Consider the following 15102-nt stretch of genomic DNA (forward strand, 5'->3'; position numbering starts at 1 on the left):
TATGGCTTTGTTGTGGCAAATTTCTATATGATCAAATGTACTGCTGAATTTCAACCTAGGTACCCTTGCAAGTACAAGTGGTGGCAATTTCTTAGACCTCAAATGCCACAAGAGCAAGTAGATGGCTTCACATAGTAAACAAAAGAAGCATGAGATACCAATTAACATTATTATTCAAAAATCTGCCGTGATCACTGAGTTGAAATGGTGAATTGATACCAGATGCACTTTGGTCTGGACTTAATGTTCTCTTTTTCAAGGAATCATCCTGGGGAATTTGAAAAGTATATTGGTACAATTATGTATCTTTAACAGTTTATTATACAGGCTTTCAAGGTCAAAGTGATAAAATGCAGTGGCTTATAAAAGAGGGAGACATCCTTGAGAAAATGATTATCAGTCCCCTAGTATATCTCTGAAAACAAAAAACAGCCTGATTAAACCTTGTATATTAAAATTTAATTTTGACTTCGGTGAATAATGGTTTGTTCTAATCAAGCTTAATTTAACCATGATGTATTGAATAAATCTAAAACTAAGCGCACATAAAATACTAAGCTATAAACTGTGATTTACAAGTCACAAAGACTGAGTTTATATAATTTACTGAGCCTAAACCAAAAAAGATCCATTATGTTTTAACAGATTCTATGAGTAAGTGCTGTGCTAATTATTTTATGCTTTGTGCTTTATTCACATACTTTCCAAGGAGATAAAGTGATGATCTTCTTGGAAATAAAATATATGGATTACTTCATGCATTTAACCTCATGTCTCAAATATGACACACAAGTTTGCTAAATATTTTTCGTATAACACTCTGTACACATAAGAGCTTGAAAATTCAGAAGGTTTTAAAGAGGGATTTCATGAATGTCCTTCAGACTCATAAATAGCAAGCAGCTGTATGGAGGAGGGGCAATCCTAAAATCCATAGCTATGTAATATTAAAACCAACCCATTCTTGTCAAAAGGATATGAAAGTTCTTCAAAGCAATTATCAGAAAATGTTAATTAATAGGCATGTGAAGAAGCAAGAAAGCCAAAAATATGAGCCAGATGTTAAAGACCTAGAGTCTGCAATTTAAAGACAGTCATGAAAATAGAGATTATAGACAGAATGCAGAGGTATTGTTTTATTATACTGGTAGAAGAGTACAGCCAGAATTCAAGAATGGAAATATTGTTTCCTAGAATGATGAAAGCACAAAATAATAGCTACTTCATGCCAGGGTGCACAGACAAAATTTTGGGAGAAAGTAAATAAAACTCTCCTAAGCCTCTTTACAAACTGTTCATAAACTGAACAGGCCTAAGCCAAGTCTGATGTAGTAGCCCTGCATTAACCATTAAGCAAAATAAGCAAATGCTTGGGGCACCAAGGGAAAGAAAGCACTACAGAGTTTTGTTTCCCCCATGACCTGGAATAAAACTGAATTTTTAATCTCTTATTTCACCTTCAGTATTTATTGAATGGATCTTAATGTCTTGAGTTAACCAATGGAGGGGCCAAAGGACACCATTGTTTTGCTTAGGGCTTCAGGTGGCCAGCAAAAGAAAGAAATTTGGGAGAAACAAATTAAAATAAGGACTGTAACTATCTATGATAAGGCAACCAGAATGATTGGATTAAAAAAAGAAATATTATATTGATGTGTTTAGTATTTTTAGGACTATTGGGAAAATTATATATTTAATTGTTATCTATCAAACCAATAAGAACTGTATTAATTCAATGTTTGCAAAAGAGGATATTTGGGAAAAGAGGAAATCAACTAAAACTATTATGTGGACTGTGGATTATAGACATCAGTTGTTAGTGATTGTTTTACAAATGTAACCCAGACAACATACTGTTCACCAATTATTAAGTGATTTATGTTTTTTTAAAAAGTAAAATATATTTCACAAAAAAGGAAGAAGTTCAATAAAATGGGCTGGATAAGAGAAAAATGCAGACCATCGCCATGGGAATTGGACAAAGGCTTGAAAGGCTGTTGCTCCTAAATTTTAAGTCATCTTCTTTCTGGTTATTGGCACAGGTTGGAACATAATTTGCCTGTTCTCAATACACCCAAAGATGCTTTCGTTTCTTACATTGTTGCACAAAGGAAAATACAGCCACTGCTATCAGTATCTAAAACTCTATGCTCTACTTACTTTCCCTCAGTTCACTTTTATGCTTTCCAACCAAACAGAATATAGCAAAGAAATTGTAAAAAAGAGGTTCAGAGCTCTGTATCTGTCAATAGGAAAACTCTTCAAAACTGAAAAGAAAGAGATCAAATGTGGTTTGAGAGACACTGTAACAAGAGAAAGATAAAGTTTAAAAATAGACTTGGATAAGACCAGAGGTTGCAGAGAAGATCCAAGGGGGAAAAAAAACCCTAGGAGAGGCAACTGATAGTGGCTCAAGACTGTTATGCGCTCCTGGCCACTTTCCTTCATGACCAGACACAAGCTCACCTGACCAATAACCAGCCAAGACACAGTGAAGGCCTTTTGTTTCATTTATTGCAATAAGCAGGGAGAGAAGCTATCAAAACATGGTTCTCTCCAAAGTTTCAACCCAAAATATTCCCATTTTTATAGATCCCTGGCCCCCGGCCACACATCCCTCCTCTTTCCCCATTGGCTGAGGTACTATGAGGTTACACTCTTTCCGACCGCCTCCTACATATTTCCTGCTACATACTAAATCATACATCCCATGTACATTAAAATTAAGAGATAATTTATGCAAGGTGTGTCAGTTATTATTAATCAACTAATTGCACATGCGCAGTTGCTTGAATTCTAGCCCCCTTTTTATGATCTTTTTGAAACAAATAGGTTCTTTCCTGTTTTGCTAGTTATCTTCTCTTACAGATGTTTTTATAGCTTGTCTTCTTCCTTTCCCACTCTTAAGACCTAGCTAATTTTTGCCTACGTGTTTCACTTAACATCCTTTCTTTGTGCTCTCCTTTACTGGCTCTCATCTTCTTAGTAAATTCAGTTTTAAATTTCTCTTTCAATATTAAAATTTTTGAAGACTTTTCATTTACTTCTATCAAAACCAAAGCATATTGCAGCCTGTTCTGCAATGTTCATATATAGCCTCCACAACAGATACTATATAAGGGGAGAGCCGAAACACCCAGCTAACATGCAACCACCCCAATAATTAGATCTTCAGAGCCAGTCTCTTAATTCTTGTGAGGAAAGTGCATGTACTACACATTATCTCTTTCCCCCTCTCTCTCGTACACACACATAAACATGTAAGTTTGTTAAAGAAAATAAAAGTACAGTACTTTCTTTGGCCACTGCTGGTACAAGGGGTTGGAAATAATCCCAGAAGCCCTGTTCCTAATGTTTTCCCCATGTGTTTTTATATACAGTATTAATTTACTTTGTGCGATCAAGTTGTTTCCCACTCCTAGAACCACATAGATTTTCCCATGGGTATCTAAATATCTAAATAAAAAAATGTAAATATAAATAAAATAGCCAATTCAAATTTTTCTAGAACTCATAAGTTTATACGTTCCAATAAAAAAAATCTAATAACCTAAGACGAATATTCCAGCTTTGGATTTTTTCCCCCCCAAATTCATAAAGAGTATCGTTATTATAACTCTTTTTTTATTCTCTCACGGGAGAGAACAACGTGATTTTCATTTTTGTTTTTATTCAGATTCACGTGACTGCAAGCCTGCGATCATGTGACGCATCATGGCTGCGCCCAGCTGGCTCTGGGTTCCGCAGCTGTTCCTGTATTTGGTGTTCCCCTCGTCCGCCGCGTTCCTGGTAGAAACCTTAGAGCAGGTAAGGGGGGGAGGAGGAGGCTTGTCCTGGGAACTCCGGGAGGAGGAGAGATATGAGGGGTCTTTCATAGTTTCCGTCTGCCTCGTCCTTGCAGGTCTGTGGTTGTTGTGCCGGGCCCATGCGAAATGAGTCCGCAGCAGCCGTTTTCTGCGGTTCCCGGATGGGTACGGTACGGCGGGGCCGCTGCTGCTTAGAAAGAAACAAGAAGATTATTTTAGGGTGAGTCAGTTCGAACTGACATGATCAGTTTCTAACCTTTATCCGGACTCCTCCTCCCCCGCCTGAGGTGATCCAACTTACACCCCGGATTTGCTAGCTTTTTTCTCCACTTTCGCTTATGGGGAAAATGACGCAAGACTTCGAGCTGGTAGCCTAACACAGCGTTTTCCAACCTTAGGAACTTGAAGATGCGTGGACTTCAACTCCCAGAATTCCCCAGCCAGCTATGCTGGCTGGGGAATTCTGGGAGTTGAAGTCCACACATCTTCAAGTTCCTAAGGTTGGAAAACGCTGGCCTAACAAAATACGTTCCGTAATACAGCCAAGTACATTACCTTTTGCTTAACCGTGGTAACGAGGCAATGCAAGTGCAGCCCCTGGCATCTGATAATTGTATCTGGTTTTAGATTCCATGATGCATTGTCCAGAAATTTATTTAAAATGTTCCATTGCCCTCAAGAGATCGTGATCTGATTAAGTAGACTTACTTTATTTATTTTTTTAAAAAAAAACAAAAGTATATTATGAGAACGTATAAAATGAGCTTTTCAAAAATAATGTTGCTGTTTTCAAAATAAAACTTTTCTTCTTCGTTTGTTCGTTCGTTCCTTCCTAACTTCCAGTGGTGAGGTGACAACAGTGACATAGCTAAATATTATTTAAATGGGAGAAAATATGACAACATTGCAAAAATTCTCCCAGGAATTAAAGGGTGTGAAATAGAAGGCAGGTCCTCTCTTTCTATGGAAAATGCCGCCTTAAATGTAATTTACCTTTTACAGTTGTGGCATTACATTTCTTTGGGCATCTAGTTTTAACTTTAAAATGATTGTAATGGAGGTGAGATTGATGGGATTTTATTTTTTTTTATGTTAGGAGTTGAATCTTGTGAATGTGTGAATTTACTTCTGTAAGATAAAGTAAATACACTTTGGTTACTAAGAGTTCTAAATATATAGTTATTTAACATACGCTAATTTTATCTTTCCTGAATTGCTGGGCAGTTCATAATGCTTGATTCCTAGGATCTGAAAAATATTAATTAGAACAAAATATACGTACTATTATAACCTGAATGATAATTTCCACATTCTCTTAGTATTGGGCTATGCTGACAGGGTAATCTGAGTTGAAGTTAAATGTTAAGTAATATACACTTTATTTTCCCAAGTTGATTTATTCAATTCATTAATGTATAAATGAACTTCATGGTATAGTATCATCCTGGAATATTTTTTTCTCCAACATCATTTGTTAGATAAAACTTAGGAGATAGGATCAGAACTTTGGTGGAGGATAACACCGGGAGTGGGGGCTGCCATGAGACATAAAGAACATTGTGATAGTTCCACCTTTATTCTTGGAGAAGTTCCTGCCCTCAACAACTTTTTCAAACAATTTGATATGTCACCCAATCTGGATTTGTGCAGCATGTTAGGATTGTTGGATTCAGCATGTTTATTTTTCTTTCTTTGTTCCATTTTAATTAATAAATGTACCAAAAGAATCAAAACTGTTATGGGAATCCAGTCAACAAGCATAACTGACTGCTGCATCTGTTCAAAAGGTGTTATACCAACAGACGTATAACATTCCATAAGTGAGGTTTGTGATAAGTCTTATCTAGCTATCGTAAAATGTTTTTTTTATGACTGCCAATATAAAAATAACCAGTCCTTTACAGTAGAAGTAAAATAGCTGCTTATCTCTCTTCATCTATAGATTGGATTATGGGAATTGCTCATTGCATCAGCTCTGCTCTGGCTTCCAGGAGGTGAACACAGCTTTTGTCATGTAAGTTGAATTTGTTGGACCTGCTGCAGCTTAAACCTCTAATTAGAAATGATCCTTGGCTCCATTTGTTGAGAAAGGCATAGTTTATTAGAGATCAAGTGTATTGCCATAATGCAAAACCAGAATTGAAAATCACATGCCAAAATCTCTAGGTTCTATTCTTCCCTCCCCTTAACTGTCTCTCAGTGCTCCCCACCTTGTAACCATCTGTTTGGGCAAGATGTTTTCCTAACAGTTCAAGTGCAGGTTGGTATGTGACCCCCCTCCTTCTTCCAGCTAGGTGACCATGAGGCAGCGTTGCGGAGGTACCACACTTAGTTTCATTTCCCAAAGCATTTTCCCCTTCATCTCCCCTCCCCACAGTTCATGACAGTCTGTCACCGAAGTGAAACACCAGTAAGCATAAGATGGCAGCTGACAGAATTATTGATACCATCATGATCATAATTCCCCATACAAGACACAGGACTGAAAGAATTTTTATTTTTGATAGTACAGCTTTTGGGGGTTCTTTGTATACCCTGAACACTGAGGCTGGAGGAGACAAAAGACAGCTGCTGGGTTCTGATTTCCCTCTCTGAAATACTAGCAATAATTGTAATTTGTGCTCAGATGCTTGGTAATGGTTTATATGTGAGTCTCTGATTTATATATGCATTACATTTGTTGCGTAAACAGCCATGGAATGTGTTCTTTTTGTATAAGCAGCTGTTGGAGAGTGTTTGAATTTTATATTTGGGCATTTGAATTGCACATGTTATATGTCTTCAAGCTGGAAAGAAGGAAAGCCTCAACATGAGATACTTGTTTTTAAATGTAAATTGTCCCACCACAGCAGACATAACATCAGAGTGATGGATTACACTAAACATTGTTCACAGCACAGAGGAAGCACAACATTGGCCTTGAATATGTCTTTTCTTGATTATTTTGTTCTTAATGTAGTGATCTGACTGACAATCCATTGGAAAGTCTCCCTGAAGACCGCTTCCGAGGATTCACACAGCTACAGACCCTGTGAGTATTATACATGACGACAAATGGAAAATCAGTGGAGGCTGCTCATTTTTCATTTATCAAATTTATATGGTCGTCCATCTCACAAGAAGTGATTCTGGCTATGTAGCAAAAAAGTATAAAAACATGAACATATGAAAACACACATACAAACAGTATGAGATTTGATCAGCCACAGAGCCACCTCAAGATCTCACTGGTGCTCTTAAGGGACTTCCAGAAAATAAGGAGGAACAAAACTGTCTCCTTAAAGGGAGAATGCTCCATAAGTTGTGGGCATCACAACAGAGAAGGCCTACCTCCTGGGGCCCACCAAATGAGGTTTAACAGGAGATGAGAACTGGAGCATAACCTTGCCAGTTACGCATTACTGCCACATTCTCATTAAAAGGATTCAACGAAAATCCAAAGCTTTTCTTGGCTACGTGCATTAAGCATTTGGGATGTGATTTTGAGATTTTATTTATTTGGGGGAGGGACCCTATTAAATTTGCCTCTTACCTGTTTCTGATATAATTTATGTTGATCCCCAGTGCTTTACCCCAGAAGCTGGACTGTCCTGGAGGCAGTGAAGTATGGAAAAATGTCACCATCCAAGGGAACAATCGTATCTGTCGTGACCAGAGGAACTCCTGCAATGGCTCATTGGGACTTGGTATGGATATAGTAGGCAAGATCTCGTGTGCTTGGGTTGTAACCACCTAAGAAGAGGTGGAGAATGGTGGGGATTGGTGATGGGGACCCGTAAAAGTAAGTTGTTTACCTCCCAAACTCCAACAAAATTATTTTCAGTCTTATGAAAAAATAGTAAAGAAGAGTAGCTGCCTGTTGGGCCTTCAGGGCCAAGGTGTTCCATAGGATTGAGGGCCCTCAGAGAATGGTTTTCTCCAGAGCTAGACTTATTGAAACTCTTATCAGGAATCGGATGGGCCATTAATAACCACTTCCTGGAAGAGCATGAGAGACAGGCACAATTATATTGGAGAAGATGGTACTAAAAGGTCAAACCCAGAAGATAGATTTGGAAGCCTCTTAGCAGCCAATGCAGTAACTGAAGAATAGGCGTTAATTCTGCAGTAATGGTTCTTATCTGCTAAAAACCTACCCAATGCATTTTGACCCACAGCAGTTTGGGTCGTGTTCCAAGGCAGCCCCAGTAGTCTAACCATCAGTTGGTAAGGGTGTGAATCACTCTTACTATGTTTTGCCACAGTCTACAAACATAAAGTCTAGAGTTCCTCTGCAGTGAAACAGCTACAGGAAGGCAAACTGAAATAAGCAAGAAGGAACTCTCACATTTCATGTTCCCACTCTGCTATCTCTTGTATGCTGATGTCAATGAGGTAGCTAAATACTATATATTAATCTGAATTTGGCTGTTGAGGTTTTGATTTTTGAGTTTCTTCATTGATAACATGCAACAATAATTATTACATGGAAGTAGCACAGTTGCATTGGGCTGTTCTGTTAAGGGCAACGGAGGACTATCCAGCAGGAAATTCTTTTGCACAAGATCAGTGTTCTTGCTTAGCTATTATTTCTGAAATTTGTAGATGAATATTTTTCAGAAATGAACTGCAGCTGGGCAAGGAGGTGGGTTTTCTATACATTTCTCCAGTGGAATCTATTTCTGATTTTAGCATTTTATGGGCTGATCCTTGTCCTGAGTCGACTGAGCAAAATATTTGCTAAGTGGAACACCTTGTACAATAAAATATCATCAGTGGTAGTTAGGAGGCAAACGCCTGAAGTGAGGGCAGCAAGGTCCTCACGTCCTGAATCTTAGGAAGCTGGCAGGAATAGCCAATACTCCAGAAGACAGGCTTAAGATACAGGAGGATCTGGACAGACTCGAACACTGGGCACTATCTAACAAAATGAAATTCAATTGTGAAAAAAGTAAGGTTCTACATTTAGGCAGGAAAAATCAAATGCACAGGTATAGTATAGGTGGTACCTTGCTCAATAGTAGTAACTGTGAGAGAGATCTCGGAGTCCTAGTGGACAATCACTTAAATATGAGCCAGCAGTGTGCTGCAGCTGCCAAAAAAGCCAACACAGTGCTAGGCTGCATTAACAGAGGGATAGAATCAAGATCACATGAAGTACTAATACCACTTTACAATGCCTTGGTAAGGCCACACCTGGAATACTGCAATCCAGTTTTGGTCACCACGATCTAAAAAAGATGTCAAGACTCTAGAAAGGGTACAGACAAGAGCAACAAAGATGAGTGGGGTACTGGAGGCTAAAACATATAGGGAACAGTTGTTGGAATTGGGTATGTGTAGTTTAACGAAGAGAAGGGTGAGGGGTGACATGATAGCAGTGTTCCAGTATCTCAGGGGCTGCCACAAAGAAGAGGGAGTCAAGCTATTCTCCAAAGCACCTGAGGGCAGGACAAGAAGCAATGGATGGAAACTAGTCAAGGAGAGAAGCAAGCTAGAACTAAGGAGAAACTTCCTGACAGTTAGAACAACTAAACCAGTGGAACAACCTGCCTCTAGAGGTGGTGAATGCTCCAACACTGGAAGTTTTTAAGAAGAGACTAGACAGCCGTTTGTCTGAAATGGTATAGGGTTTCCTGCCTGAGCAGGGGGTTGGACTAGATGACCTCCAAGGTCCCTTCCAACTTATTATTATTATTGTCTTAAAAAAAGGTGGGTTTGGCAGAAAGGATTAAGGTGGGCAGGATAAGTTCAGCTGTGCAAATGGATGGTACAGTATTAATGGTGTGGGAGAGACTGATGTAGAAAGAAAGAAAAGACCAGAAGCTGTGAATTGTGCTGTTTATGGAATGAGATTTGAAAAGCAAGAGGATATCCTCACCCTTTTCCATCCACTCTCTACAGTTTGGGTATGCCCAGAGGGATCACTTTGTACTTCTGATGGACCAGGCTTGTCCCAGTGCCTCTGTGTAGAACCATACCATGGCTATAAATGCTTGCGCCAGGTGAGCTGCTCTTGGATTATGATGGGGTTTATGTTCCGTGTGCTTTTTTCCTCTGGTACAAGGAGATAGGGCTCTTGGGCATGGTGGGATGGAAAATCCAAAGTAAGTGCTCTTAAATGAAATTGATTATTCCAACTGGGAATAACGTTATGTGTTATATTGCCTTCTACTTGCTGAGGTTGTTGGAAACTAACATGCAACAGCATTGGAGGACTTCAGTTTGGTAAAGACTTCAGTTTGGTAAAGGGTTTTAGCCCATTTGATTCAAGCCTTTGAGGTTGATGAAAAGGAAGCTTTGGGAGCTAATCAAATTAGAAAAAAGCTTTCTAATTTATTTTTGCCTTTCAGGGCAATTTTCCATACCTGCTGTTCTTTGGAACTTTGGGAGCCATCACCATCACTCTCTCCACCTTCCTTTGGACCACACAGCGGCACAAAGCCAAAACCATTTAGTGGCCTCCTCCACTCTCCTGGCCCACCCGCAGTACACAAAGGAGGTGCTAGTCTAAAGTCTTGTCTGCTGTCTGTTGCTACCCTTTGGTTTTGGAACTGGAGGTTCCCAATTTTTCTGGGGGAAATAATTTTTTGGATTGAAGCCTGTCACTCTGTTACATGTTTGGACACATGGGAGAACACTGTAGCAGTTATTGTACAGGAACACATTATTTTCAGCTAGCCTGGTTGATTTGCCAATGCATAGAAACGCGGGCTATTAATAGAAGATATAAAAGAAATGGGGAAAATTAATGTCTTATTGGATGTTAGATATTCTTTGGATTGTACAGTTTCTAATAAATACAACTTATCAGGGTTGTATCTGGATATGACGAAAACCAGTGGTTGTGTGACTCCTGATTCCTTAGGCCTTAATCCAGATTCCTTTCTTTTACTATTAGAAGCAGAGCACCTGAGAAAAAGTGCTAGTTAGAAGCTGTGTTTGGGTGCTTTTTTTCCAGGGGAAGTTTTTCTGGGTCTGGATTGCTCAGAAGAAAACTTACGAGAAAGTCAACCCCATCCTTACTCCTGTTACTTCAGGACACCTCCAGGATTCTACCATTAACGGACCCAGATGTTCTCCTGCCTTAAAATTTAAGGGTTTATTTTAATAAATAACCAAAGCATATTTCTTTCCCTAGCCTAGCCTTTACTCTTTTCTGGGACCTGGTTACTGCAAAACACCTGTTCTGCTCTTTCTCCCTATGCGTGTTGCAGAAAGCTTGCAAGTTTGCCTTCTTTCTTCAAATATGTTCTACAAATCATGAAGCAGTTGAAAAAACTGTCTGCATTCCAGGCCAAAGTTGAACTGGTAATGTGATTCTGTGTTTGAACAATACCCACCCTTGAATGCTTTGCTTCTTTCTCCTTCATTGTTAAAATACTTATGTTTACTTAGTCAGCCCACTGTCCTCTGTTCATGCAAGATTCCCTAAGCTTTTAAATCTGGTCAATGCTCATTAAGCATTAAATTTATATGCCGCCCTTCTCCCTGTATACTAAGTATTTGAAAAGCACCCGATGTGATTATTTTAATTAAACCATTATTTTCATTAAACAATTAGCTTGTTCGTTTAGTAACTATGATTGTTTAAATTAAACCATTAGCTTATCGGTTTAATAACTGATTTAAAATCACATTTCAAAAAGAAATCATCAGATTTTCCTGGGATTTGGGTTTTTGGGACACACTGTTCCAAGGATTTGATCCACATCTACTTCCCATTTGCAAAAATAAATCCAAACCTGGCTCTCGAGATTGCTAGGTTAGGCAGAAATTTATATAATCAAAGCATCAGCAATGTAATCAAGAAACTTCAGTTAATAAAACAGAAGATTTCATAGCATGTCTGCTCTTGATTGTTTTACATTCCATGCAGTCAGTTTTGAAGTTTAGGAATGTGCTCAGATAAACAAGGAATTTGGTTTCACTGAATATGTACAGAGGAGGTCAGCAATCTGTAGTGAGAGACAAATGGCAGAGGTACAAGATAGTCACTTTTGAAAGGTCAACAATAAAGAAAGATAACAAAATAACCATGTTAAATTTTGGCAAGAAATCAAACCCTGAAGATGGAAGAATTTAATGGTATCTTGGGTAGAATCAATTACAATTATGAAAATGGATATACTTCAGTACCAACAACAGTGGCAGGATGAAAAGCCAGCAAGTAGACCCTCCCTGTGAGAAGACTTCAAAGCAGTCTCCTGCGGGTTTATAAAGCTCTGGAAGACCTTGACCCATCTTGCTCAAACCGTGGAGGGTGCCTTTAAAAAGTGCACCAGGTTCACATATTCCCTTTTCTAATCACTTTCATAAATTGGTTGTTCAACTGCTATTCAGCTATTAACAACATTTGGATTTACTCCGAAATGAAATTTTTCTTAAAAGACATAATTTCACGAGATCACAATTTAATGAGAAATAAGCTCACAGCAGCAAGTATAAATTTTGTCCAAAATTTACTAGAAGGAAGACATAATCCTGACAATATTTAACTGGAAACTTAAACTTGAAGAATATGCACTAAGGACAAAATTAGCAGCATAATAGAATTTGACTAAATTTAAACAAGAATGGTTTCCGTACAATATATCAGACATCATGGTAAATATATCGCAGTCTGACTTCTAAATATTCACAAATGCTGTAAAGTAATTGATAGGGAAAGTACAAAAAGGGAAAAGGTAGAAATCAAATTGTCTTTTTCTCCCTTTTCCCTTTATTGATACTCTTAATTATTGTCAAACAGTCCGTTTGGTATAGTGGTAAAAGCACAAGTCTAGAAATTTGGAGATTGTGAAATGACGGCTCTTTCTAGGCAATGGACAAATAATGTACATATATATTAGATCTTCAGTTCACTGTCTCCTTGCCTTGGCGTTACTGCTTGGTCATCATTGCTCCATAAGTAAACCTTTACCATAAGGTAAAGGTTCCCCCGCACGTGCGTGCTAATCGTTTCCGACTCTAGGGGCCGGTGCTCATCTCCGTTTCAAAGCCGAAGAGCCAGTGCTTGTCCGAGGACATCTCTGTGGTCACGTGGCTGGCATGACTAGACACCAGAGGCGCACGGAACGCTGTTACCTTCCCACCGGAGTGGTCCCTATTTTTCTACTTGCATTTTTACGTGCTTTAGAACTGTTAGGTTGGCAGAAGCTGGGACAAGTAACAGGCGCTCACTCTGTTATGCGGCACTTGGGATTCGACCCGCCAAACTGCCGACCATCTGATCGACAAGCTCAGCGTCCTAACCCACTGAGCCACCGTGTCCCTTATAAGTAGTATGGAGTTATGTAAATAAAAGTAAGAATTGAAAAAAAATTGAAATGTTTTCTATAATACAGCTCCCTGATACAGTGGCATAATGATAGGTGTTTACAGATTTCCATTCTTCTTCCATTCTTTGAAGATAACAAATCTTGCAAGATATATATTTTTTTTTCCAAAAATTTCAATAGCAACAGTACATGAATCCTATTTGCAAAAATACTAAGTTTTTGCTAGGCCACAGGATGGTGCTAGAGTGCTATAATTTGTGTTGAGAGACACTGCATCTAAGTTATGAACTTACATTTGCACAGAAAAAAAATCAGATGGCTTCTAATATACCTACAACAAAATAAATCAAACATCTAACAAAAGATTCCTAACTAAAAACATTTATTTATATACAAATAATTTGAATCTTGAAACAAAATATTTTCTGTAGATCTCCCCTAGTTTCTGGGGGTAAATTCAAACTTATATCAGAATTATTTTTAGCTTTACAGTATTTTTCCCAGATTAGGCATAGCAACTTCTCTAGCCTGCATCTCCAGAATTCTGCCCTTTGTCTTTTATAAGACAAAGCTTTTTCCCAGGCAGGAGAATGGATTACAGGGAAACTTTATATTTTTAGGCCAAAACTCAAGTTTACCTCTGAACAAAAGGCAACTGATCCAGTCTGTATTACGACATCACAAGGTAAACTCTAGTCTTACCCTTATGCACTTGATGAATCTGGGTCATTCTTAATCTTTTTTTAATTGAAAAGTTTTACAATACATTTTAAACATAAACTCCTTCCCTCCCCTCCCCCCAACTTCCCCTCCCTCCCCCTCCCCCCCCCAACTTCCCAGAGCTGAATACAGGGTATTGTCTCTAACAAACTTAAGCTAAAATATGCTAACTAACTATAAATATACTTTAAATCCTATCGCACTTTAACTCCACTTAAACATAACTAAATAGTAATACATCTTATAATTCTAATACTCATTCATATATTAAATGAAATTTTTTAGTCCCTTATAAATTCTGAATATAATTGGTCCATCTTCTTTCTCCATTCTGAAATATATCTCTGTTGCGATTGTTCTTTCAAATATGCTAAAATTGTTACCATTCTGCCAAGTTTAAAACTTTTAAAGTCCACTCTTCTATAGTATGCAGTTCCTCCTTCTTCCAGTATTGTGAAACCAAGTCTTGCTGCCATTATTAAATTCTACATCAATTTAGATTCTATAACAGTACAATCTATAATAATACCCAACAAGCCCACCATATATGATAGTACATTGCATCCTCGCAACCACATCTCCAATATTTAGACTGATAATTTAAATACATACATACTAATTTTTAAGATCTAAATACCATCTATAAAACATTTAATAAAAATTCTCTCGTAAACTTTATGCCTAAATAAATTTAACATTTCTGACCCAAAGTTTTTGCAGGTATCCATCGTTATTAACTCCTGAGTATTCTGGGCCCATTTTATCATACAGTCATTAACAAATTCCATTTCTGCATCTATTTCTATCAATACATTATGTATCCCTCTTATATGCGCTTGACTTTGATCTCTAAATTGTTTTACCAAATTTCTTTCCATCTAACTTATATCTGGCCATACTGAAACCAAGTTTGTACTATTTTTCCTTCTTTTAAAATATTAAATGGCTTTAATTGCCATACATTCCTTTCCAGTCTAAGAATATCTTTATATGTAATCACATCATATTTAAATCCCAAACTTATATTTTCTATAAAAACATTATCCACCTTTTTATCATACAATATACACGCTAAACCATTAACATTCCATATTAGAAACTTTGTTACCATCTTTTGCTACTTAAAACTTTCGGGGCGTGTCTTGCACATCCTCAAACCTCTGCATCTTTGATCTCGTTCCCCCCACTGCTCCACTATTAGTAGATTCTTGAGTTTTAATTGTAGGATACTATTTCTGTTGCTGTTGTTGTTGTGCCTTTCGTCTGGTTGCAGCCCGTGTCACTCTTGGAGCCTTTAATTCTAATAAGACCAAGGG

The 15102-nt window shown here is 38.0% G+C and overlaps 1 protein-coding gene across 2 annotated transcripts; it reads left to right on the top strand.

The window, feature by feature from the left end:
* The first annotated feature begins 3676 nt into the window (after nt 1-3676).
* Nucleotides 3677-12089, top strand: ATRAID (all-trans retinoic acid induced differentiation factor). Of its 2 annotated transcripts, none has more exons than XM_083350374.1 (7): nt 3677-3807; nt 3902-4026; nt 5749-5820; nt 6766-6837; nt 7371-7492; nt 9690-9790; nt 10139-12088. In XM_083350374.1, the coding sequence occupies exons 1-7, from the start codon at nt 3715-3717 to the stop codon at nt 10241-10243; spliced, it is 690 nt and encodes a 229-aa protein (XP_083206500.1). In that variant the 5' UTR covers nt 3677-3714; the 3' UTR covers nt 10244-12088. The 2 variants fall into 2 exon arrangements, with proteins under 2 accessions (XP_083206500.1, XP_083206501.1); XM_083350375.1 differs by having other exon boundaries at nt 3700-3789; nt 10139-12089.
* Nucleotides 12090-15102: the final 3013 nt, after the last annotated feature.

This window comes from Vipera ursinii (genome assembly GCF_947247035.1).
Source record: "Vipera ursinii genome assembly, chromosome: 1".
NCBI classification, from domain to species: Eukaryota; Metazoa; Chordata; class Lepidosauria; order Squamata; family Viperidae; genus Vipera; species Vipera ursinii.